The sequence below is a fragment of the Xiphias gladius genome, chromosome 15, assembly GCF_016859285.1.
Source record: "Xiphias gladius isolate SHS-SW01 ecotype Sanya breed wild chromosome 15, ASM1685928v1, whole genome shotgun sequence".
In the NCBI taxonomy this organism is placed as follows: Eukaryota; Metazoa; Chordata; class Actinopteri; order Istiophoriformes; family Xiphiidae; genus Xiphias; species Xiphias gladius.
The window spans coordinates 20096970-20120348 of record NC_053414.1 but is presented as its reverse complement, the minus strand read 5'-3'; the positions used below and the strand labels follow the sequence as shown (position 1 = coordinate 20120348).

Here is a 23379-nt window from a genome sequence, read left to right as displayed (position 1 = left end):
ATTATTGGTCATTTTTGTTAAAAGCCTCTGAGCAGCATGACAGGATACACAGAAGGTAAGAATAACTTGGTAAATTTCCCATAGTCCACTGAGACTTTGTCACAATATGGGTCTCCGCAGACTGAACTGAATTTAGACGGAATGATATAGCATGTAAGTATGAATTCATATTGTCCCAGCCTCCATGGAAACTGACGTGGCGGAATGACAGCATGCATTCTTCACTCCTGGGGCTTGAGAGTTTGTTTTTCAACTCAATTACATGTGGAGCCCACATATGAGATGAGTACTTGTAGAGGTGTTATGTTTCATAACCAAACAGTGGTTGTGTTTGGATCAAAACATATATCTGTTGTGTAGAATAATAACCTGAAGAAGACTTCTTGGAATAGATTCATTTGGCATTTCGATGCTACACATGAAGTAGTTTCAGAGAAAGACCAGAACGATTACCCTCCTCTTTCTGATGATCTTATTCTAAACAATGAACGTTTTGATAGGTGTCTGTGTAAAAATAAACATTTAAATATTTAGCAATTTGTTAATTGCAATAGCAATGAACCGTCCGTTGTGGAGAGTCGATGCATGTAAGATAAAAATAACAGTTATGCACCCTGCAGTGAGTAAGGTTATTTGAAGGACACCTGGTCAAATCATTTGTTTAAAAAACTGCCTGTTTTTTGTCATGTGATCTGGAAATTTTTATTCCTTGTATTTTGGTTTTGGTTATGGTGGCATTGTGGATGCTGTCCAGAGACTGATGACTTACTTCTCAGAAAGAGACACCGTATGTTTTATGAAAGTTAAAACAGGAAAATCAGTGGAACTTTTCACTTCCAGTGACTGCAACACCACAAACAAACCATGCTTGGCTCACATGGCCACAGCCCACTGGCTTATATAAAGCCCTGATCCTCAGAATGTGCAGTTACTAACAGGGGACACATTACCTCCTAACCTGCATTTCTTTGAATAACAAGACTGGACATGATCCATGTTTCAAGAACGCCGGAGTTCTCCAATTGTGGAAATATGAATTCAATCTCAGTCCTCACATCCTCTGAACTAGACCTGGACTCTATGGTAGGAGGCACAAGCAGGCAAAGATCTCACTCCTATTACAGCCCAGAGGACAATAAGAACTATGGTGTGCAGACACACATAGACAAAACCTGTCTAAGACCTCGCTCCAGGTATGTTTTCACATTCTACTCCAAAACCTGTGCTGTTTTTGGTCGTTGTTGTTGTTGTTGTTGTTGTTGTTGTTTAAAAAAATCCAGATTTTGTTAGTGATCAGAGCAGGGAGCAACAGGCATGTTTACTTACATTTATGTGAATTTGTGTTTTAATGTTTTGGCAAGATAGCACAACAGACAGACCATGGCCAAAACAAAGAAACAAGACAGAAAAGAGGCATACCTATTACTAAATACATAATTAATACTGAATCAATTGCTCCCCAGGTCCTTTTACAGTTATGAGACATCAGAGCTTTACTCCGACCATGACGCGGGAAACTTTAACAGGTCCAGTCCACTGAGGCAGAGAGCACGCTCTCTACACCAGCAACAAGTGACCAAAAAGGAGAATAGAGAGGGGGATGGGGCTGGTGTTCGAGTCACCTCTAAGAAGTCCAAGTCTAAGCATTCTACCTCTAGAGAACTTAATGGTACTGAAATGATTTTTTTATAAAATGGCATGTAGATTTGACTCCCAAAATGAGAATATTTTTTAAAAATTGGAGTCTTTTTACACTGTTAAGGAAAATAAAAAAATAAAGGTATGTGTGCATATTTTGCTCAGGCAGTAAAGGCAGTCTCAAGTCAGTGTCCATGATGACCATCTCTGAGTCCGACAACTGGGAGATTTGCTGCAGCTCGGGGATGAAGTATGGACAGTTTGTGGACTGGGAGAAGATTGATCCCGAAGCAGCAAAAAGATATCAGCAGATCCTGCAGAGTGAGCACCAGCAGCTGAAAACCATGGGCCGCGAAGGATTCTGGGCCATGCCGCACACACTGAGGGCCAAAGCTTACTATCACATCATCCACAGCCTCAATTCCAGGTTAAGACGGTCACATTGAATATACATACACATATACATACATTCAGAGACTTAAAATGTCTTTTGTGTCATGAAAACAAGCATATATGCATTAGGGGGAACTCATATGACCTTTGCAAAATCAGTATGTAGATTTTAATTTAAATTCACCAACCCAAATGATTTGAATGTGGGTTGATGTGCTATCTGCAATAGGTCTGTCACTTCAGACAGAGATGTCTTCTATGAACTGGCCAAGAAGCTCTTTGGAGAACAGAAAATCAGCACCCACCCAGTCCCAGAGTACATGGAGGCAGGAGAAATACCCAGGTACTTTTATGGGACAATGTTGGTTAGCGTATCATAGACATGTTACTATACTACATGTATATAAAAAATTTAAAAACATGTTGTATACAGTAGCTGTTCCTTAAGAAAAAAACATTTTTTCAGTGAATGTGACAACATATTCTGTGAAATGATTCTAATAAACCCATGAACCTTAAACTAACAACATTTATTTGGTCAATTTTTACATTTGTGGCCCTGATTGCTATTAAAAAAAACATAATTCAAGATGCCACTGGTCACTGCTGAAATTTTGGTCTGAAAAGATTAGTGATGACTAAACATTATGGGATAAAAGATCCCGTGAAAAAAATGCCAGAGATATGTTTGAAGTGTATAATTGTCACTCAAGTGGTGAGATTGCCCATGGGATGCTCTTCTTTGTGTTACTCCTAATTTGTGACAGTGATCACACATTTACATGTATACTTCTACATAAAAGTCTCACCAAGTGGAGCTTTAAAAATAGAAAATGTATTATTACTGTGGATACACTTACTGCTCTTTTCTTATACAGATACTGTCTCAACGAAGCAGGCCTCAACTCTGTTAAAAAGATCCTTCTTTGCCTGAGCAATTACTTCCCAGACATGAACTTTTGCCCCATCCTGCCTGCCTTGGTCTCCCTCATCCTCCACTTCAGCCAGGATGAAGCTGAGTGTTTCCACAGTGTGTCCCGGCTTATCTGCTACAATGACCCCAACAAGCGTTACATCGACCAGACCTTCCTCACCTACCGCGCTTCCTGTATGACCTTTGGAGACCTTGCTAACAGGTGTTGCAGAGGCATCCGTAAGCTTATTGCCAGCTCTCACCAAAACCTCTTTGAGTTCTACTCTGACTGGATCATGTGGATCTTTGCCGACCTTCCGTTCACATATGCCATCAAAGTGCTGGATGTCTACCTATTGGAGGGCTACAAGGTCCTCTACAGGTTTGCTGCTGCCACATTCCTTAGATCTGAATATGTGATTTCTCATGACATAACCATTACTTCTCAAAAATTTGCCAAAAGACAAACAGTACAATTAAAAATTTTCGCAATCATTCTTTGAAGGGTGGCTTTGACTTTGCTCAGCCTCTACAAAGCATCTGTGTCGTCTCGTGTGGCAGACGTGGAGGACTTCAGAACAGATATGAAAAGGTTTGTGCAGAATGTACCTCGCCACTGCACAGCTGAGAAGCTTCTGGAGGGGGCCTTCATGATTCCAATGGCCACACGCAGGGAGCTCAACCTCCTGTTCAATGCCAATAAGGACTCTCTCATGCAAAAAGGTGTCAGCACCCACCAGAAGAGGTGGGTTAATAATACAGAAATTGATATAGAACAGCCAGTGTGTAGCATATTTGTGAGAGGAACTGATGAAATAGAAGATGAAGGATCTTTAATATAAAGAACTTTTTATGGGGAATGGCATATTTGTAAAAATATACTAGCTATGTGTAATTTTAAATGTTCAGAATTATATCATTTGTATCCCATTTACACATTTCATTGCTATTTTTAATGTTCCTAAAGGCAGTCAGTCGAGACAGTGGACTTCACCAGCTTCAGTTCCAGTGTTGTGACAGGGACTGAGATGAGAGTCGTCTGGGCCTGGATACCTGAGCGCTTTGCCCTTTTCAGTCCAATTAAGCTGTTTAGCACAGCTGAGCATGGAAGAAGTCTTGCTTCGTAAGTTACCTTTGTTCAATACTCTAATCCCGCAAAACCATCTCTGACACTAAGAGCTAATGTTACTTTACAGGCATGAATTATGACATTAAATTCATATAATGTATCAAACCCTTTATATCTTTCAATTTTGTCTGTTCATACTGTATTATTAAATGAGGCCAGGTCATTATGGATCAGTAACTTCTGAACACCAGGTCCCAGCTGAGAAAAACACTTTCCCAGGTCTAGTAGTGCAACAGGAGGAGGCAGTGTGTTTTCACTATCAACATGTTTGCTTTGAGTGTGAATGTCAAGTGACTTACAGTTCAATGGAGGCAAATGTTGTTTATGTACAAAATTATCTCAAGTTGAAACTAATAATTCCTATATGAATGTTTAGCTGATTTTTACACGGTCAAAAAAAATCCAATACTCCATATAGAAAATGAACATTTCTAAAATAAACAACAGCTTTTGAGTGAGTCCTGGCTATATACAAGTTTGACATGGAAAGATATTTTAACTGTCAAAGTTGTGATCTTGTCCTGCATTTGAACCTTCAACCTCCTCTTAACAATTTTCTCCTGAAATAACATACAGTGAAGATAGACTGTCAATGGAATATTTGTTTATGAGCTTGGTTTCGTTATGAATGACAATGCACTTTATGGGATATTAAAAACAAAACGTTTCTGTTTTCTCCCATATAGATTCTATTCTAATGTGGAGGGACACGAACCAGTGGTCTTAATGATCAAAACTGCGCATGAAGAGGTAACATACTGAATATTGGTACACATCTGATATTTTCGCTACATGTGCCTTTCCTCTTCGTTTAATTTTAGATTTGACTCTAAGATGTTGTAATGCAAATAATGATGACAATAAATTTTGTCTGGGACTGAAATATGAGTATTTCTCATTCTTCAGGTCTTTGGTGCCTTCCTGTCAACAGATATCACGGAAAGAAGAAAGCATGGCTCTGAGGGACTTACATATTTTGGAACTGGGGAATGTTTTGTTTTTACGGTGAGACATATTCCTGCAAGTCAGAGGATTTTTGTGTCAACTTCATATAGAGTATCTGCATGGTCGTTCACTGGAATGCCTCTTAAACTGCAATGAGTGTCACATAAGAAACGTGATTACTCTTTCAGCTTCGTCCCAGCATGGAGCGCTACCAGCAGGCTATGGTCAACATTATGACCAGAAGAGCTTCCCCTCAGCAGGTTAAAATCAGAAACGGTGCCTCCTCCCAGGTGTCCAATAGTGGCAGCTCCCACATCACCTCAACCACAGCCGCCGCAACTCTGACCTGTCCTGCTGGGACGCCCCAGGACCCCAGCTACCTGACCATCCCCTTCACTGCCCTATCAGAGGAACCCACAACTGCCAAAGAGCCGAAGAGACCCAAGGAACAAGAAGCCTCCATGTTTATAGCAGGCAACGACAGTCAACTCATTATAGGTATGTCACTTGACTATATAATCAGAATAACACAACAGATAGGTCTCTAATAAAAACAGCAACACCAAGTCAACAGTAATGACAGCTTGCAACGTGCATGCAGTGCTGATGTGTGTATCTTCTCTTAGGTGGTGATGGGGGGCATGCGCTCAGCCTACAGGAAGACCTAAAGGGAGGATACACAGAGCCTTGTGACACATTCAAGAGCATCCCACTCTGCAAGGGACATTTCAAGATTCAGTCCCTGGAAGTGTGGGGCATCCAGAACTGTATTTCCTTTTCTCACTATTTGCCCTCTCAGTAAAATAATGAGTGGGCAGCCTTGTAACTTTTGGATCTCAATGCTGAACCAGTTTTTCTTGATGCTTTTTCATCGGACTTGATTTTTATATGTAAATTTCAAATATTTATTTTGTGAAATGCGCATCCACGTGCATATTGTGAGTCGACTGGGTGAGATTTTACTTGCCTTGATGTCTACAGGTCAAGTCAAGTTTATTTGTATATCTCTCTATCATATTCAATTTATTACTGAACTTTACAAGCCTGCATAAACAATGGTTCTCATCTCAGGAAATCTCTCTAAAAACACAAGCCAAAAAGAAGAAAAAAACGTGTAAGGAATGAAAGCAACTCCACCAAAAAACAAAAAACAAACACACACACACACACACACACACACACACACACACACACACACACACACACACACACACACACACACACACACAAACTCAGCATCTTATCACAAAAGGAAGGATGAAACATGCCAGCTGTAAAGGCTAGCATGTTGTACAATGTGATTTGCACTGATGAATCACGGAGAATCAGTGGGAAGTTGCTGTGTGAGCAGTGAACCCCCTTGAGACTTATAAATTTGAATCAAAAGGTCACCTTTAACCATCTGGGCTGACTGTAACCTGTAACCACATTGCAGCATTAGATAAATTACAACTCTGACTGGTTTTACCTGCCATTTAGTCAGAATACCTGATTACAAGTATTCTGCCATGTAGACATAAACTGATGGAAAAACAGTACCTTCTTGAATTAATGTATATGCCTACTTCTACATGTTTTTCCCCCCATTATTTTGCAGTCTATCAGCATTTGATACAAATTTAAACACTATGCATTTTTTTATCATGTGATGACCAGTTTTCTTCTCAGTGTCTAATAACCTATGAATCTATGTGACATATGACAACATTATATTTTTACTGCATAATGGGGTCAAAAGCAAATGAGTTTCAGACTGAAAAATATTTTTACTCAACTCTCTCTTAATTAAAAATTTTGAAATAGTCAACACGTGTATTACTAATAAATTGTATGAAAACTTTTGCTGCCTTCTACTTGCTGTTGCAAGTTTTCAAAGTGTTTCCTCTTGAATAAAATAATGACATGGTACATAATGCGTACTTTCTTCTCCTCTTTTTAATACCACAGCTATGAGCAGGCATGCGCTGCATAAACAGTAAAATAAAATTGTAGTCAGTAACAACTTTCTGTCTAAAGATTTTTAACTACCGAATTTACGTAGGGTATTTGAAGGTATCATGCAGGGGAGAGAGCATCAACCCCACAGAGCTGCAGCTTGTTTAGCGAGCTGCTGCGACTAGTTATATTTACCTGTGAAGTAGGTTAAATTTGAAACGTTGCGGGGAAAAACCATGACAACCTTTGCTTTTAAGGATTTTTAGAGAGGTGGGACTCAATATTATACGCCCTGCTGAATCTTAAAACGTCTTAGTTAGCTAGCGCGACAACGTTAGCTTCAGCTAAGTTAGCCTACGTTACCTAGCTCTTTTTGTGTGCATGCGTGTCCCAGATAAACACTCGCTTGCCCTCCGTTGTAAAGCCACCTCAGCGATAAAATAGCTAACCTTAACCAGGGAGTGGTCGGGTGTTTGTCTGTCACGAGATGGGGTCATGCCGAACTCAGTTGAAAGACATGTCAGCGTAGTTGCACTGCCTATGTGCAGATGTTACATACATCGTAATTAACACGTGATCTTGTCTGAATCAGCACCGGTTATTTCGCAGTTCAAGGTGCACTCTATAACACTAGGTCGTCAAAGGGTCGCCAGTTGAAATTCATTTTCCGCGTTAAGCATTCATTCGTCGCTTCTACCCTAAAACGTTGCTGTGATCCCTCAAAAGTCAGCAGTAAAAATAGCTCAGCTAAATAGCTCTGTGGTGGATCATATTATTAGTATCTGTCTCATCAGGTGATGCTGCAATTTAAACCCCCTGCAGCGGGCCTTTATGACTGCTTAATCCTGCTTTAGAGATGACGGGTATCTGTTAAGGAAGGCCATTGGCCGGAGGAACATCCCCGCATTCTCTCATACCTGGTTTATTCTCTGGGTAGTACCTCATTTAGATATTTAACGTGGCAGACTTCACTGAACGTGAGAAATAAATAAACCAGAAGACTTGCAGGTAGGACTGGCTGATAGGATGAGGGAAGATTCGGATTGCTCTGCTGCATCTGCTCCTCTGTGGTGTCCTCATTATCCAGCACACCACATTTAAAGTTGTCAGCTAGCAGTAAGAAAGAAAAAAACATATGATACATTATAAATATTCTGAATAGCAAAGCTATGTGTGAATGATAAAAATCACTGCTTTAAACAAACAGCCGAACCTAGCCTTGCCAAACAAGCTGCAGACTAAGGGGACCTTGCTGAAATCATCTTAATCATGTTATTTCTCTCTGTTTCATCACATTGTCGTCATGTTTTTTACAACTGCACTGACAAGTCGGTCTTTCAACTGTAAAATGTCCCACTAACTATGTATCTTGGTCACAAAAAATTGTTTTTTGATGGATCTGTATCAGTATTTTTTACATTATGTGTTTATGTTGAAAAAAAAAAAAAACTCTCTGGATACATTGTTATCAGATTTTTTAAAATCCCTAATATTGACATGAGTATCAGCCTAAAAAATCTAGCATTGCTGAGGCTATATTACACATATCTGAAAAGACCAGCACAAAATCACTGCTTTACAAGGCTGATATAATTTTTCCCACTGTCTCTGTTTGTGATTGTTTTTGTGTTGTGCATAAATAGGCTGCAGTCATGGGCCCAGATACTGCATCCGTCCCTAAAACTGAATCTCAAGAGGAAAGTAAGTGTTGATGCTTCTTTGTATTTTCAGGTGTCTTTGGTCAACACTACAAATAACAAATCAGACAATTCAGTCAGTTAATTGAGTAACGTGTTCAGACGATATTCTTTGATGTGATTGTTCCTCAGGTCCTGGAGAAGTTGTTGTGAAGGTAATCTCAGAATTAGATTCAACTGATGCTTCAGCTGCCACAGAGCCAGATGACTCCAAACAGCTAGAGAGCAACACATCAGACAAGTGTTACCCTTGTTCCATCTGTGGTAAGGTATTTGACAGACCATCAAAGCTAGAGAGGCATAAACCTGTGCACACGAGGAAGCCTAAGACTCTTCATCAGTGTCAGCATTGTGATAAGAGTTTCACACAACAAGAGAAGCTAATCCGACATCAGAATTGCCACAATAGGACTAACAAGCACCCCTGTCCTGACTGTGGAAAAGTGTTCAACAGGCCTTCAAAGTTAGAGAGGCATAAGCGCACACACTCAAAGAAACCGAAGGTGCCTCATCAGTGTTCATACTGCATGAAGACGTTCAGTAAATTGAACAAACTTGTCCGCCACAAGCGAATGCACACTGGGGAGAAGCCTTTCACCTGCTCGGTCTGTGGGAAAGGATTTTCTGAGTCAGGTCACTGCAGAGCACATGAAAAGACACACGAGGAGCAGCCAGAAAAACCTCACTGCTGCCCCGACTGCGGCATGTGTTTCTTCAAGGCCTCAGAGCTCCGTCGGCACTTCCGCTCCCACACAGGAGAGAAACCTTTCAGATGCACTTTGTGTGAGAGCTGCTTCTCCCGTTCAGAGGGGCTTAAAAGACACATGAGGAGCCACACCGGGGAAAGACCGTACAAATGCCTTATCTGCGGAAAGGGATTTTATTCTCGTCAGGATTTGAATATTCATGGGTTGACCCACTCAGGAGAGAAACCGCATCTTTGCCCTGTGTGTGGTAAAGGTTTCTCGCAGCTGGGCAACATGAAAGAACATGAACAAAATGTTCATATTAAATCAGAGAAATATATTTGTAATGAATGCGGGGCAACCTTCACACGGTACAAGTCACTGACAAAACATCAGCGGACACACACAGGAGAAAGACCCTATCTGTGCCTCACCTGTGGTCGCAAGTTTTCATGGAGCCATTCTCTAAGCAGACACCGGAGGACACACATACACAGACAAATGTCTATGGACACATCAAAAGACATGCTAAGTTTGGAAGGACCCTCTGAGAATCCCAGCAGTTGAAAGGACATTTCATCTTCAAGCAATTTTCCTGGAGCGCAGTCAAGCTAAAATTTACTAATTTGTGGTGCACTGAGAACTAATTTTGAAGCTTTGTAATGATTCACCTTGATGCTCACTTTAATTGTCTGCAATATATTAGTCAGAAATTCTTAGTACAGGGCTTCCGATTAGCTTCTCCCAGTATTTTTATTGATCCAAGCCAGATGGTACATTTCTGGCATTGGTCTTTATTGAACTATATTGGCAGTTAAAATTAATTTGTGCCTAGAATATGCAGTGAATATGCCATAGATATGTTCTCTGAATTGGGTGAACACAAATCATGTGGCTGTTTTAGTACGCTGCTGTATGTGGGGCAGCTCTGTTCACATATCACTTTTATGACAGATTTGGACTTGCCTTCAGATAGTGTGGAAGAATATCTCGCACAATATCATGGGAAGAATTCCTGTTGGCTATTAACTTAAAGATCAATCACAACCAAAGTAGAGTTGCCTTGCCAAAAGACCTGAAACTCTTAGACAGAATATTGACCAAGTCTCTGCAACTGAATGATTAATGGAGATGCCAGAACATAGTCTCGACTAAATCTGAGTAAATGTCTGCTTTCCATAGTGATTAACTTATTCTGATGTATTCTTCTACCTCAACACTACCACAGAAGGCACGCAAACAAGATTTGTGCATGTTGCAGGACAGCGATTTTCTTACTTCAGTTCTTAAAACAAAATTTTGCCCTTTTTTGAATTTTGTTAGTCAGTTGCCCAGAATAAACAAACAAATGCCAAAAAAATTTTGTACTGGGATATTAAATTATTATTATTTTAATTAAACCTTTACAGAATGGTTCATCCCATGCTGAATCAGAGCAGAAATGTCCTGTTTCACTGTTCTATATGCAGGTATATTACCTCACACTACTAATGGGGAAACACCTACTGTGAGACCAGTGATTGCTGTCTGGCCAGAAGTGCAAGAGCTTCAGAGCCTAAACGGTGATAAGTGGTGTGAACTGTAGAGTGCAGCAGCAGTTTACCTCTGGTATGAATTGCGTACAATTGAAATGAGCACAAAACTTTGTCCTTTTCAGACTTCTTAAAAATGTCACTTTGATCATATATTGAGGTGTAAAGCATATATAATGTGTAGTTGATGATTTTCTGTGTGATACTATCTACATACATAGTAGCTTACTGTCAAACAGATACACCGTATTGTGCTATAGCTTGCTGCATAGTAACGAGAAACACAATGGGCCCACTACATTCTTAAATACACATTCAGGCAGTGTGTTCAGATGTATTTTCAGTTGTGCTGAATAAGACGTGAACTGAACCTTGGCCTACAAAAGTCTCTCTGGAAAGTTATTTCATAGAAAATACAGCCATCAATAAACATGATAATCATATAATAGCTATCACACGTAGAGCGATTTTTTTTTGATTGTGTATGATGTCTTTTATTGTGTCCTGAACTATTCTGCTGTACGTTGCCTACTTGTAAAAAGATAGTTTTCCCTTTAAGGTTTTTAGTTTGACTTTAGTTTTTTTTTTTTTTTTACTTTTCACGTTTCTAATGCAATGTCAGGTAACGGATTAAACCGTAGATCAGTCTCTACCAGTAGCACAGGCAGAGTAATTATGTGTCTCAGGCATGTTGTTGTTCTTTGCTTTTAAAGAAACCTCTTAGTATCGCCCTAATAGCTATTTTAACATTGCAGGCGGTATACCTATTTATCTTTAGGTGTTTATATGCATCTTGTTTTAAGCTAAGAAATTCCCGAGAGCACGTGAAGGCAGCGAGGGGCGTTTCGCCGACCAATGACAGTGGACGGTAGAACCCCAGCTGTTGCTAGGTACCGTCTGTTGGGTGTAGTTAAGGGACTACCGGGCCCGTTTGAGAAAATAACCGTAGCGTTTGTTTTCCTGGCAAAAATTACCTTTAGTGATGAAAGAAGGCCTTGTTGTTACACCCAACAGGAGATAGAGATAATAGATTTGTTTTTTTCAGCCATGGCTCTTGAAACACACGGCGTGTCTCAACTTGAACTCGAGGCTGTTATTGGATTCAACGGTAAGTTTTCCTGCAAACCCAACGGTTCTAAGTTAATAACTGTTGTTTGACAACAAATCAAACTTAAAGGAATACAGCTAGCCACACGGCATGCTAATTTGTGTTCATGAAACACGTTGGACTTTCTTTTCAGTTACTGTGTATAGTGCTTTATAGGTTTATAGTAGGTTTAGTGATATATTAAATGTCCCAGCTACGTTATTACAATGAGCATACAAGGAGGTGGTAGGATAAAGTGTTGAGACTGTTTTACTAACTATCTTAAGGTATGGAAAGGCCCTATAGTGTACTTGGTTGGATTACTTGTTAAGCTGGGAAACACTTCACATCAGGACTGCCGTCTGCTCATCCACATTTTAAAAGGAGACCATCCATCATGATCATAAACCATTTATCCTTTTCCTTTTCTGTATTAAATCATGTTAGATCTTAGGGTATGCTACACTTTGTTTCACCAGGGCATGTGTTTTCTGGCTTGAGAGTCCACCCAGACGGAGAGCACCTCATCTATCCCCTGGGATGTACAGTCATTCTGAAGAGAATAAAAGATGACAAGCAGGAGTTCCTACATGGACACACAAACAATGTATCATGTATTTCAGTGTCCAAAAGTGGATTATATATTGCCTCTGGACAGGTCAACTTCATGGGCTTTAAGGTAGCGGTAGTTAAGATACATTCTCCATTTGTAAAGTTTCTGATTATACTGTAATACACTGTTAATACACTAAATCCCCATTATTATTACCTGTTTAGTTTGTCCTCTTTTGATGTTGTGTGGTACATTAGGAAGCAGTCATTGTTTTTGGCATTAAGAATATGTGGGCTTGAATCCATTTCAAGTAAGGGATGGCAAAACAAATGTTTAGCACTCATAACATTTTGAATAAATATGTACTGAACATATTTTCCTAGGCTACAATAATTATCTGGGACTATGCACAGCGAGCAATTTATGCCCAACTGCAGCTCCACAAGGCTAAAGTAGAGGCACTGGCCTTCTCTCCCAATGACAAGTACTTGGTGTCTCTTGGGGGTCAGGATGATGGCAGGTAAATATCTAAGTTTGGTTGTTGCAGTCTGGAATAAGTTTTGCTTGAATTCAGAGGGATCAGACATTATGTTAATTCATTCAGCTGTGCATATTCTCTACTTGTTGAGTGTGTGAGGTGTTTTCTGTGTGTTTGCAGTATAGTCGTATGGAATATTGAGACCAAGCAAGCCATCTGTGGAAGCCCAGCTTCAGCACACAGTGCCGGTCACTGCCTCACTGTGCAGTACTCAAACACAGATGACAATATCTTTGTTTCTGCTGGGAGGTGAGTGAAAGGTGTTTACTGGTATTCTGTTAACCAAGTTTCAGCCTGGTGCAACTCATGAATAGAGATTTTAAATTATTTGGAGGATTTTCTCAACAAATTAAATCTTAAATCACCTGCTTACAAAATTGCAAGATATCTATTGATTGCTTTTTTCCAGGATACCTACATTCAAAATGTGTCTCTATCATCTTCCCTGTAGTTTATATGGAATTCATATTATTCTCTTAAACTATTTTAATATCATTGGACTTTTTTGGGCAGTGGAACATTGCGAGTCTGGAAGCTGGACCTTCCCAACAGGAAGATCAGGCCCACAGAGTGTCAGAGAGGAAAGCTGAAGAGGATTGTGAAATGTATAGAGGTACAATGCCAAGGGAGTGTTTCTTTCACACCACTTTGTTTGCCCATATTATTTAACTAGTTTGCCATTTTGAGGTTCATCTGAGTTTTGCAAAGGACTATTGCAGAAAGTCAGTAAAAGGAAGAGTACTAGCAAATGTGTGCTTGTAGGCACACAAGCACACCATAGAATTTAATATCACACAGTGATTCATTCATTTTGAAAAAAACAAAAACTTATAGTACACTAGATATTGTGATATTAGATAGTATTGATCAGGTTTACTTGTTTATATATTACACAGATCCAAGAGGATGATCAGTTCATTTTCTGTGGCACCACCAGTGGAGACATAATGAAAATCAACCTGAAGACAGCGCTTCTGAGTGACTGTGGTCCAGTTAAAACAAAATACAGCCTGGTAGGTCAACCTAATTGGACACGGTGAAGGTAATGTCAGCCGTTGCTCACTCGTACGCTCTCTCTTTCTCATGTCCTGCAGTGTATATATAGGGATAATTGAACTGTTTTCTTGATGGAATGCTCCTTTGAAAATTTATGCAGTGGCTCATGTCATTTTATGCATTTTATTTGATCTGCAACTGTAATTTCTCCTTTTGTGCGTATGTTCCTTTACTACTCTTATCCAGAGTCTGTTATTTATAGTGTGGGAGCTTTCAGCTTATACTTTCTGTAAGTAATTCAGAAAGCTCTTCAATATTTGACAAAACTCAACAGATATTTGTAGATAGATGGTTCAGCTTGCATCAAAAAGCGAGGGATTTGAGAAGTGATATATTCTTGTGTACATAATATCTTTATAGGACCATATCTTAAAACTCAGTTCTCATGCCTTTTCTGTGCAGGGTGTCAGTGTCCTAAGGATACTGAAGTCTGGGGACCTGCTTGTAGGCTCTGGATCTGGCACCTTCACTCTGTGTTCCAGGTCTAACTTCAAAACTCTTAAGTGAGTCCTACAACTGAATCATTTGTATATCCCCATAAAAAAATCATTTTGGTAACAATACATGGTGTGCACGATTCACAACTTTTTTTCACAATTTTTTGGACATTAGAACAAATATCCAGGGTGCCATTGTAATGTAAATGCCCATTATCTACTCCATTTGTTCTCTTTTCCCACATTAGGAAAGTCCAGCTGGAAAAGGGAGTGACCTCCATTGCTATGAGAGGAGAGGGCCAGCAGTTCTATGTTGGGACAGAGGCTGCTCAGATATACCGCTTCAGTTATGTGGACTTCAAACCTCAACTCATTTCCACCAGCCACAACAATGCTGTCAAGGATGTAGCATTTTCTTTGTAAGTCGGTGACAAAACACTTCAGAGAGAAGGAGTCAAAGAACATCAATCAGTAATGACAAATCATTTACCATCTGTTCATTTTTTTTATGGTTTGGATCTGGGAGCCACCAGAGAGAGTAAAATGGTAAATGTCCTTGTGTCAGCTTTTAAATTTGACAAAAATTGATTTGAAATTAAGAAATTAAACTCCATCGTCGTGTGAAAGAATCAAGTTGCCCTAGAAGTTGAAAAGATAAAAGTATTCATGATGCACTGTTTAAAATCAGTCTTGTTTATGCTACATTTTGGAGATCAATATTCAGTTAAATCATAAGCCTACAATGCCTATACAACTTCCAATAAACACCAAGAAACACAACATCAAACAGTATCAGGCAAGCTGCCCCTTCAAATGTGTAAAGGGCTGTTTGAGGTTGTATGGGCATGTGTTGTTTGATTCAGCATTTTCAATCTGTCATTACATTTATCCAGCAAAAACAGTGCTTTTCCAGTTTTCCCAAGTTTGACATGAGGCTAAGGTGGTACTTGCAAGCAGGCAATGGCATACCAAATGTGGTACTTACCTTGATTCTGTGTATTGGATCGCCTTAAATTTAGATTTAGACAGAGAAAAGGACCTGGTTCTATATTTCAATAACAAAAATTACAACAAGTTATTCAGCCAGTCAGCATATTGTGATGCCATTTTTGCTCCCTGGCTTTTTCTACAATGTGTCCCTCCCAATCACAAATCTGTCATCTTGTAAAGAAATTATTATACATACAAGAAAAAGAGTATCCCCTGTGTCATCTGTAGTACAACAAAACAAACAAAGCCATGGGATTGTACGAGTTGTGTGTTTTTGCAGATGGGCGTTCCTAATATTATATGTACATTGCAAGTGATAATTCCTAAACCACTAGTATGAGTAGTTGTATGTGTTTTTTCTGCAAATCGTTTAAACTCCATGTATTTCTCAAAAGGCATAACTTCAGTACCCCATTGTGCTCACTAGAGGGTGACATCTGCATGCCTCATCCACGTCACCCCCATTATAAGCTTAGAAAAAAATTGTTAGTTTCAGGTGTGTTGTACAGCGACCTGGATAATGTATTGAACCCAAACTCATAATGTCAATAATTATATGGATGCTTGGTTGCCTTTATCTCAATTAGCGTTATTTTATAAAAGGTTGTTATACCCACAGTCACTTAACTATAATTCTACATCTCTCTTTTTTTCTTTTCTGCTAGTGGGACATCAGAAATATTTGCAACCTGCTCTGAGGAGGACATCAGGTTGTGGCACATAGACAAGTCCACAGAGCTGCTGCGCATAACCGTACCGAACATGACCTGCAATTCCCTGGACTTCATGGCTGATGGACATAGCATCATCAGTGGTGGGAATCAGGAAGAAATATCTGCAGACAAAACTTTTGAAGCTTATTACTACAAGGAATATTCAGTTCTTGTTTGTTAGCGTGAGCTGTAGTTCAGCCATAATATGTTCATCGGTTGCTGTAGGGCATGAACCACCAAAATTTGTTCTTAAATTACCCACTTCTACAGAAATTGTACTATTTTAATCACTGAGTCAAATTAATCTTCTTGATAGCTGACTGTTTTTGAATTGATTTCTCTGTCTTCCAGCATGGAATGATGGTAAGATTCGTGTGTTTGCGCCAGAAAGCGGTCGGCTCATGCTCATCATTCACAATGCACACAGAATGGGTGTGACAGCCATCGCTGGCACCAGGGACTGCAAGAGGATCATCAGTGGGGGTGGAGAGGGACAGGTCAGCTGACATCACAGTGATACACCTCGAACCTATAATTGTTTAAAAAATGGTGTAACGTTCAGCGTCCTTGTTACCCAGTCTACCTATTTCAAAACTAACAATATAAAAAGACCAAACTGATCAGAGGAAAACAGATATCCTGTTTTATAATATTGTGCAGACACGTTCCTCTCACAGCTATGTCTAGACTTTTCTAAAGGAGCAGCTTAATGCAAATGGTCAGAGGATTTAATCCGTTATAATTCCATGGTACAGATGCAAGACGATACTGCACACACTGTGTCACAAATTTTAACGTGTGTTTAAGCAATATGGCCTACAGTATGACTGCAGTTTGACAGATTAAAAAAAGAAAAAAGGCATACTGTGAAAGATTTTTTTTCAATAAGTATTTATTTGTATCCATATTTATGCAGATGCATTAAAAATCAATGAAAGAAACACAAGGAAGTATTTTAATGAGCCATCATATCTGATGTAAAAAAAAAAGGATATCCTGTGAGGTTGAGTGGACTCGGGTTCATCTATTGCAGATGCGTGTGTGGGAGCTGCAGCCATGTGGCCATCGGCTGTTGGAGACCATGAAAAAGCACAAAGCCACTGTCACTTGTATCAAAATCAAGAGTGACGACAAAGAGTGTGTCACTGCCAGCTCTGATGGTGCCTGCATAATCTGGGACATAGTGTGAGTAGCCCATCTGCATACCCAAACACTTGTGTGAACTCCGGAGCACAAGGCCAGAACATAAACACACACATTTCACGCATACAGTATTTAAGCTCTTTATTCTTATACAATTAGTGAATAAAATGCTCTTATGAGGATCTCTTATTCATTTCAGGGATCGTATGAAATACCATACAACCCTGGAGAGCTAGACCTATCTCCACTAACTGAAAACTGTGATTAATTAATAAATTTTTAATTCAACCCACAACCTCTAAGTGGATGAATCATAAATTATATTTTCTGACACTCAGCTAGGTCTATTTTGCTGAGAGCAGGTGAATTTAAAGGCATGTTGTTGGACTTAAAACATCAAATAATTACATTATCCATTAGAAAAATAATGTACATAATTGCTAATGATATACATAGCTACCAGAAAGAAAATGACAGTGGAATATAGAGAGCGCTGCCTTAAGGTCTGAGTTGTAATAAAAAAGAAATGCCCATTGGTGTCTGGCTGATACAGTGGGAATAAAAAGAAATCCTGTGCATTCTTTATAAAGAAAGCTTAAAATCCTTTAATCCATCGGTTTCTTCTGTGAGGAGAATAAAACCTTTAAAAACTCTGACAGTGGTTGTATTTTTTCACTGTCTATCCTCTTCAGTGAACAAGCCTGTGGATTAAAGGGCAGCATGGGTTTCCTTTTTTTTTGCAATGATTACTAACAAGCTGATATTGATAAGAATATTAGACAGACAAGATTCTAACTGAATCTAGATTGGCACCGTGTCTATCCAGACACACGATACTTTCTGTGTCCACAGAAGAAATTTTGTGGGAGGATGTGCATGTTTTTTTTGCATGTGATTGCACAATACATTTAGCAGTTTTCATATTTTTTTCGTATTTTGTATTTTAGATTGGGTTGTGAGACTTTATTTAGTTTGAAAATGAAAAAAGTTATCAAGGTAAACTGCACTGCGCAGCTCATAGAGTGAGCACACCTCCCACACATATGGTTTTTCAAGACCATTGCTACACCTGTGAAGCGCACCCTCCTCTCTCGTTTCTTATATCTCATCTTCTTGCTCTTCTGTAGGAGATTTGTGAGTCTTCAAATGGTGATCGCCAACACACTGTTCAGGACAGTGTGCTACCACCCAGAGGAATACCAGATCATCACCAGTGCCACTGACAGAAAGGTGTGTTTTTGGACCGCCAATTTTTTCACCTTGAGATTTGTCTTGGTTGGTTTTATGCACTGGCATGTAAGAGGTGGTTAGTAAAGAATTCCCCTGGACTCATAACTCAGCAAGTCATGCCTCCAAGGATTGAAAATCTCTCTGGTTGCAAAGAGACGGACACTCAACAGTCACAATCTAGATATCTCATTATGCTATTATTGTTATTATAATCTCCACTCAGTGAGCATAAGTGAAAAGCCCGTCGCTGTGGTACGATCAGCACAGAGGAGCACAGTGAAGACTTGCACAATCCCACACACTTGCATGTCCATAGATTAAATTAGTTTGAAAAGCTTGTAATTTGTTTCCCAGCTCATGATAATTAAGCCATTGTATTGGCTGCTAGTCACTGTGGTAAAAACACTCAGCCCTTTAAGTCTGTTATTTTGTGACTAATTGTGATTAACTCAGCACCACTTATTTACATAAGGTCACAAGTTCACAGTGGCAGAATGAAATGCCTGTTAACCTTGATTGTGCACTTCATCCACACCCCTTGAACCCGGCCACACGCTAGAGCCACATTGTTGCCTCCCCCGCATGCTGAAAAGTGAGGACAAGTTGTGTTGATTAACACAGCGTCGTGGATATGTTGATTGAGCGGAGAGAGAGTGAGAAGGAGGGATTCATCGAAGGGGAGAGAGAAAAGAGATAGAGGGGAGTGCTGTGGTGTTCGTGCCTTCCTGCTGATGTGCCCATGCCACCCAAGTGCCAGCCAAATCCACCATCTGCTCATCCCAGGACACAGGCGCTCTGTCTGGGAGAACAAATAGCAATGCTCTCTTTCGCTCTCTCTCTCTGCTCTCCTCACTCCAAACCTTCATCACACCCCATCATGTCTCCGTGAGTAAATTCACAGTGAGTAAACCAACAGGGCTGAGAGAAAGAGTGAAGAGAAAGAGAAAAAGTAGAAAAGGGGAATGAAGGGTCAGGGAGAAGTTGTATTAATGAGACAGAATTTGTGAAAGATGACGATGATGGTGATGATTCATGTTTTGATGGTGCACTGAGTGGAGACAATATGGGGCTGACTTGCTCCCTATTTTTAAGGTATGTTTTTTCAGAAGGTCAAGACTTATAGGTTTTCCAGTTAATGTTTGATTTGCTAAAGAAGAATGTAGCCTTGATAGCTAACGTAGTTAAAATGTAAATTAGTACTCCTGCAGCACAGTGTGAACTACATCATTAAGGCCTTATCCATTTTCATATGGCCTAATAAATGTAGTTTCTCTAGCTGAGGCGACACAGGTCTTTCCTGGTTATAAGGTGAGCAGTACCAACAGTAGGCCTGACGGTCCAAACCTGCTCTTGCTTGCTGCATGTAATAAATTTACTTGGTGGCCCAGTGTCATGGCCGTTGGCCAGTTTCCCAGGCTGAGGTGGAGGGAACACATATGGGCCAAGACAACTCACACAGGTGGGAGTCTCTAATAAGCTGCTGAAAGTAGATGAAGGGGGGAGAGGTTGTGACTGTGGCATGGAGGAAAAGATGCAAGATGACATGGGGAAGAATAAGGAGGAGTATTATATTAAATTTTGTCATACTCCGAAATACAGAATACTGTATATAAACAGAATTTTAATTTCTAATTCACAAAGAGAAGAAATTTACTTGTATTTTTAGAAGGTACTTCTTTATTTGCTGTTTGTTGAAAACACTGTTTCATTGTTTCATGTTGGTAAACACAACACACACCTCAACCTGAAAGAATTTGCATAATCTATACAGCTGTAACTCTTACATTCTTATTTGAATTGAATAAGCAAGATTTAAAAATGATTCCACAACTTTCTATTTGCTGTTCATAATGAACCGTTTCCCCCTCTGGTGGTGGCTGTGTTTTCCTCATTTATCTCTTGCAAAGTTATTTTGTGGAAATAGTAATATCAGCAAGCCCTTCCATCTGAATAAGCCAAACTGCAGCAGAGTAGACTAGACTCAAACGGCCCCCACAGAAATGTTCCTGTGGCTTAAAAGGGCAGTTTATTACTTTGAGAATCACTCTGCAGTTCTGAAACTATAAATAACATTCTTTTTTACTGAGCCTTTTGTTCCTCTTTCATTCCAAAATAACCGACAATATTTGATACATCTGTGTGAGATTACACTTTCCCTCCTGTAATGCATTATAGGCATGGTCCTGTGCTAAGAAATGAAATCCTGTCTAAGAGGCTATTCTCGTAAACGTTGGGCTTATTCTGGGCAGTCCTGTGTAACATGGACCTTTCCTTTTACACATAACCAACCTATATATGTTGCATATGCTTTCATTTAGTTAAGTCAAATAGTAAACTAATGTATACTGTTAATTGGCATCATCACAGTTAGGCTATAGATAGATTTTTCACTAATTAGGTTTTTAAATTTGGTGTGTAATGCTTTTAACATGTGACAGACTTTTTGCAATCTGTTTAGCCTGTGTTTTACTTTAAAATGGCTTCTGGCCTATAAAACATATAGACTGAAGCAGTGATAAGGTGTTCATCAAAATCTTCTACTAGAGATGCATTCATACAAGATGCCTCAGAAGACAGATTTTAATGATCGGCTCCATCTGGCCCCTCATTTACCTTCCTTTTAAGATAGAATTAGCTTGGTCATATAAATAACAAGAAAGAACCCTTGTTGGCGTGTGCTACTGTGATTTTTCTGCTTCCTGCGCTATAAATAATTTCAGCTAACAAGTTCCTTTTTGTGAGACTTGATACTTGGGCAGGTGTTAAGCCCAAGGTATGATTGAATCTCATTTAAATCAGAAAACATTGTTTCAGTAGTGGTGTGAGGTTGATAGAAGCTAATCATAGACCTGCTCATTTCCTTACAGAATAAGAATAATAAAGCAGTAAAGGTAATAGTTTAAGGGTCCCATACAGTATATCACAGCATGTGTTTGATAATGTAAGAGAACAAAAACGTAGAGATGTTGACAGTTGCATCATCTGTATCGTTGGCCATTAGCCTGTCCAACAACTACATCAATCATCAATAGCAATTAATACTTTACTTCAAACTGCAGCAAAGAGATCCAAAGGTTACGTATCATTTATGATGCATACTTGATGATTTTTTTCTCCTTGTTGTCTTACGTTATAACTATGATTAGATTCTATGTCGCAGAACAGTGAAGAAAAGAGACTCCACAATATCAGTGTACAGCATACTTAACAAAAATATGTTTGCATCTCGCTCCCTGTTGGACACTTTCTCTTCCATAAAAAATGCCGACGATGAACGTATAACACCTGCAGTTAATTTCCAGGTTTCTGCGTGTTAACATCTTCCTCAGGTCACATACTGGGACGTGTATGACGGCTCTGCCATCAGAGAACTGGAAGGCTCGCAGTCTGGGGCCATCAATGGCATGCACATCTCACAAGATGGCAAACACTTTGTGACAGGTATGGCCCATTGCACATATGCTGCTTGTTACATTGCTCATTTTGGAGATTTTTCTATCAATATAATTCAACCAAAATAAATTAGGAATCTATTAAATTTCTTGGGTATTTGAGCATTCATTGTAAAGATAGCAATCATTTTACACTTGCCCCTGGTTTATTGCTAACGATGCTCATATTCAGATCAAATATGATTGTCTTTTTTGTAAATATACAGTCGTTTCAGATAGTGCTCTTTAGTGAAAGAACTGTATCATTAAATAGTTTGATTTTCCTTGATCTTGGCGTGCTTGTGTTATTTTTCACATTTTTTTCAACTCTCAAATATTGTTGCATGTGTTTTCATCTCATCAGAGCCTTCGTTTGCATCTCCTTGACTGACACTGCAATGCATGACCTGCTCACACTTCTCTCAGAGTATTGATACATTTTTCACCTTTTCATGCCAGGTGGAGATGACAAGCTGGTGAAGGTGTGGGACTACATGGAAGGTGTAGTAACCCACATAGGGACAGCTCAGGGTGGCAGTATCACCAGCATCAAGATCTGCTCCAACAACCGCACCTTAGTCAGCACCAGCGCGGATGGAGCCATTCTCCGGTGGAGGTTCCCTCACCCTTCTTAATGTGACACTCCTCGACTCTAGAAGCAACAGCAAGCAACTTCTAATCCAATACCACCACACTCTTACTCAAATTTATTCAAAATTCTTCCTTAATCTCTCCTCTGAGTCAGCAAACATTGTCATGAGAATTTAACAATCTTACATTAACATTGCCGAATGTGTTTAGACTCCGACCAAAGGAAATAAATCTAATTTGATTAAGCATCAATGACTACATACAATTGTTTCCTTTTCCAGCAGCGAAACGATGTCAAAGACGGAGGTGAAAAGATTAAACTTCCTGAGCAGTGTAGTCTCTTGTGTGGTAATTCCCCACAGGAGCTGAATAGGTAGGAATTCACACAGCAACACTTGACGTGAAAATAAAATTACATGTCAAGGCAAAAGAAATTATACTTCACATTAAAGAGTCTAAATAATGCTTGTTTAGACTGTTTGAGAACAGCAGAATTAATGGCATGCCACATACATTCTCAATGCAGATGAAACCAGAATATTTAAAAACAAGGCTATATTATACAGTAAATTAAATGCATACTATACTCAGATATGATTGCTTTGTCTGCTACAGTAGAGACAAGGAGGAGACCCAGGTTCTTGGCACTTAAACACATGGCTACTGTCAGCTAATCTATCAACAGCGATTCCCTGAAGGATACTGGTTAGGGAGGCAACGTACAACAGAGAGCCTCTCTGAC

The 23379-nt window shown here is 39.5% G+C and overlaps 3 protein-coding genes across 4 annotated transcripts; all 3 read left to right on the top strand.

Annotated features, from left to right (window-relative positions):
* The first annotated feature begins 987 nt into the window (after positions 1-987).
* LOC120800950 (TBC1 domain family member 24-like) lies at positions 988-5820 on the top strand. The gene is made up of 11 exons (XM_040147452.1): positions 988-1193; positions 1464-1669; positions 1804-2065; positions 2261-2374; positions 2910-3326; positions 3450-3689; positions 3912-4067; positions 4760-4823; positions 4980-5078; positions 5207-5516; positions 5645-5820. Exons 1-11 carry the CDS (start codon positions 988-990, stop codon positions 5818-5820), a joined length of 2250 nt encoding a protein of 749 aa, XP_040003386.1.
* A 1260-nt stretch (positions 5821-7080) lies between these two features.
* On the top strand, positions 7081-11381 carry LOC120800951 (zinc finger protein 501-like). Its single transcript, XM_040147453.1, has 3 exons — positions 7081-7155; positions 8597-8654; positions 8783-11381. The coding sequence occupies exons 2-3, from the start codon at positions 8606-8608 to the stop codon at positions 9901-9903; spliced, it is 1170 nt and encodes a 389-aa protein (XP_040003387.1). The 5' UTR covers positions 7081-7155; positions 8597-8605; the 3' UTR covers positions 9904-11381.
* A 403-nt stretch (positions 11382-11784) lies between these two features.
* cfap52 (cilia and flagella associated protein 52) lies at positions 11785-22839 on the top strand. Of its 2 annotated transcripts, XM_040146615.1 has the most exons (14): positions 11785-11976; positions 12435-12634; positions 12892-13028; positions 13167-13295; positions 13560-13659; positions 13943-14059; positions 14505-14605; positions 14788-14958; positions 16195-16343; positions 16594-16739; positions 17276-17427; positions 18513-18615; positions 21945-22056; positions 22506-22839. In XM_040146615.1, exons 1-14 carry the CDS (start codon positions 11916-11918, stop codon positions 22679-22681), a joined length of 1854 nt encoding a protein of 617 aa, XP_040002549.1. In that variant the 5' UTR covers positions 11785-11915; the 3' UTR covers positions 22682-22839. The 2 variants fall into 2 exon arrangements, with proteins under 2 accessions (XP_040002549.1, XP_040002550.1); XM_040146616.1 differs by lacking the exons at positions 21945-22056; positions 22506-22839 and adding an exon at positions 19209-19302.
* Positions 22840-23379: the final 540 nt, after the last annotated feature.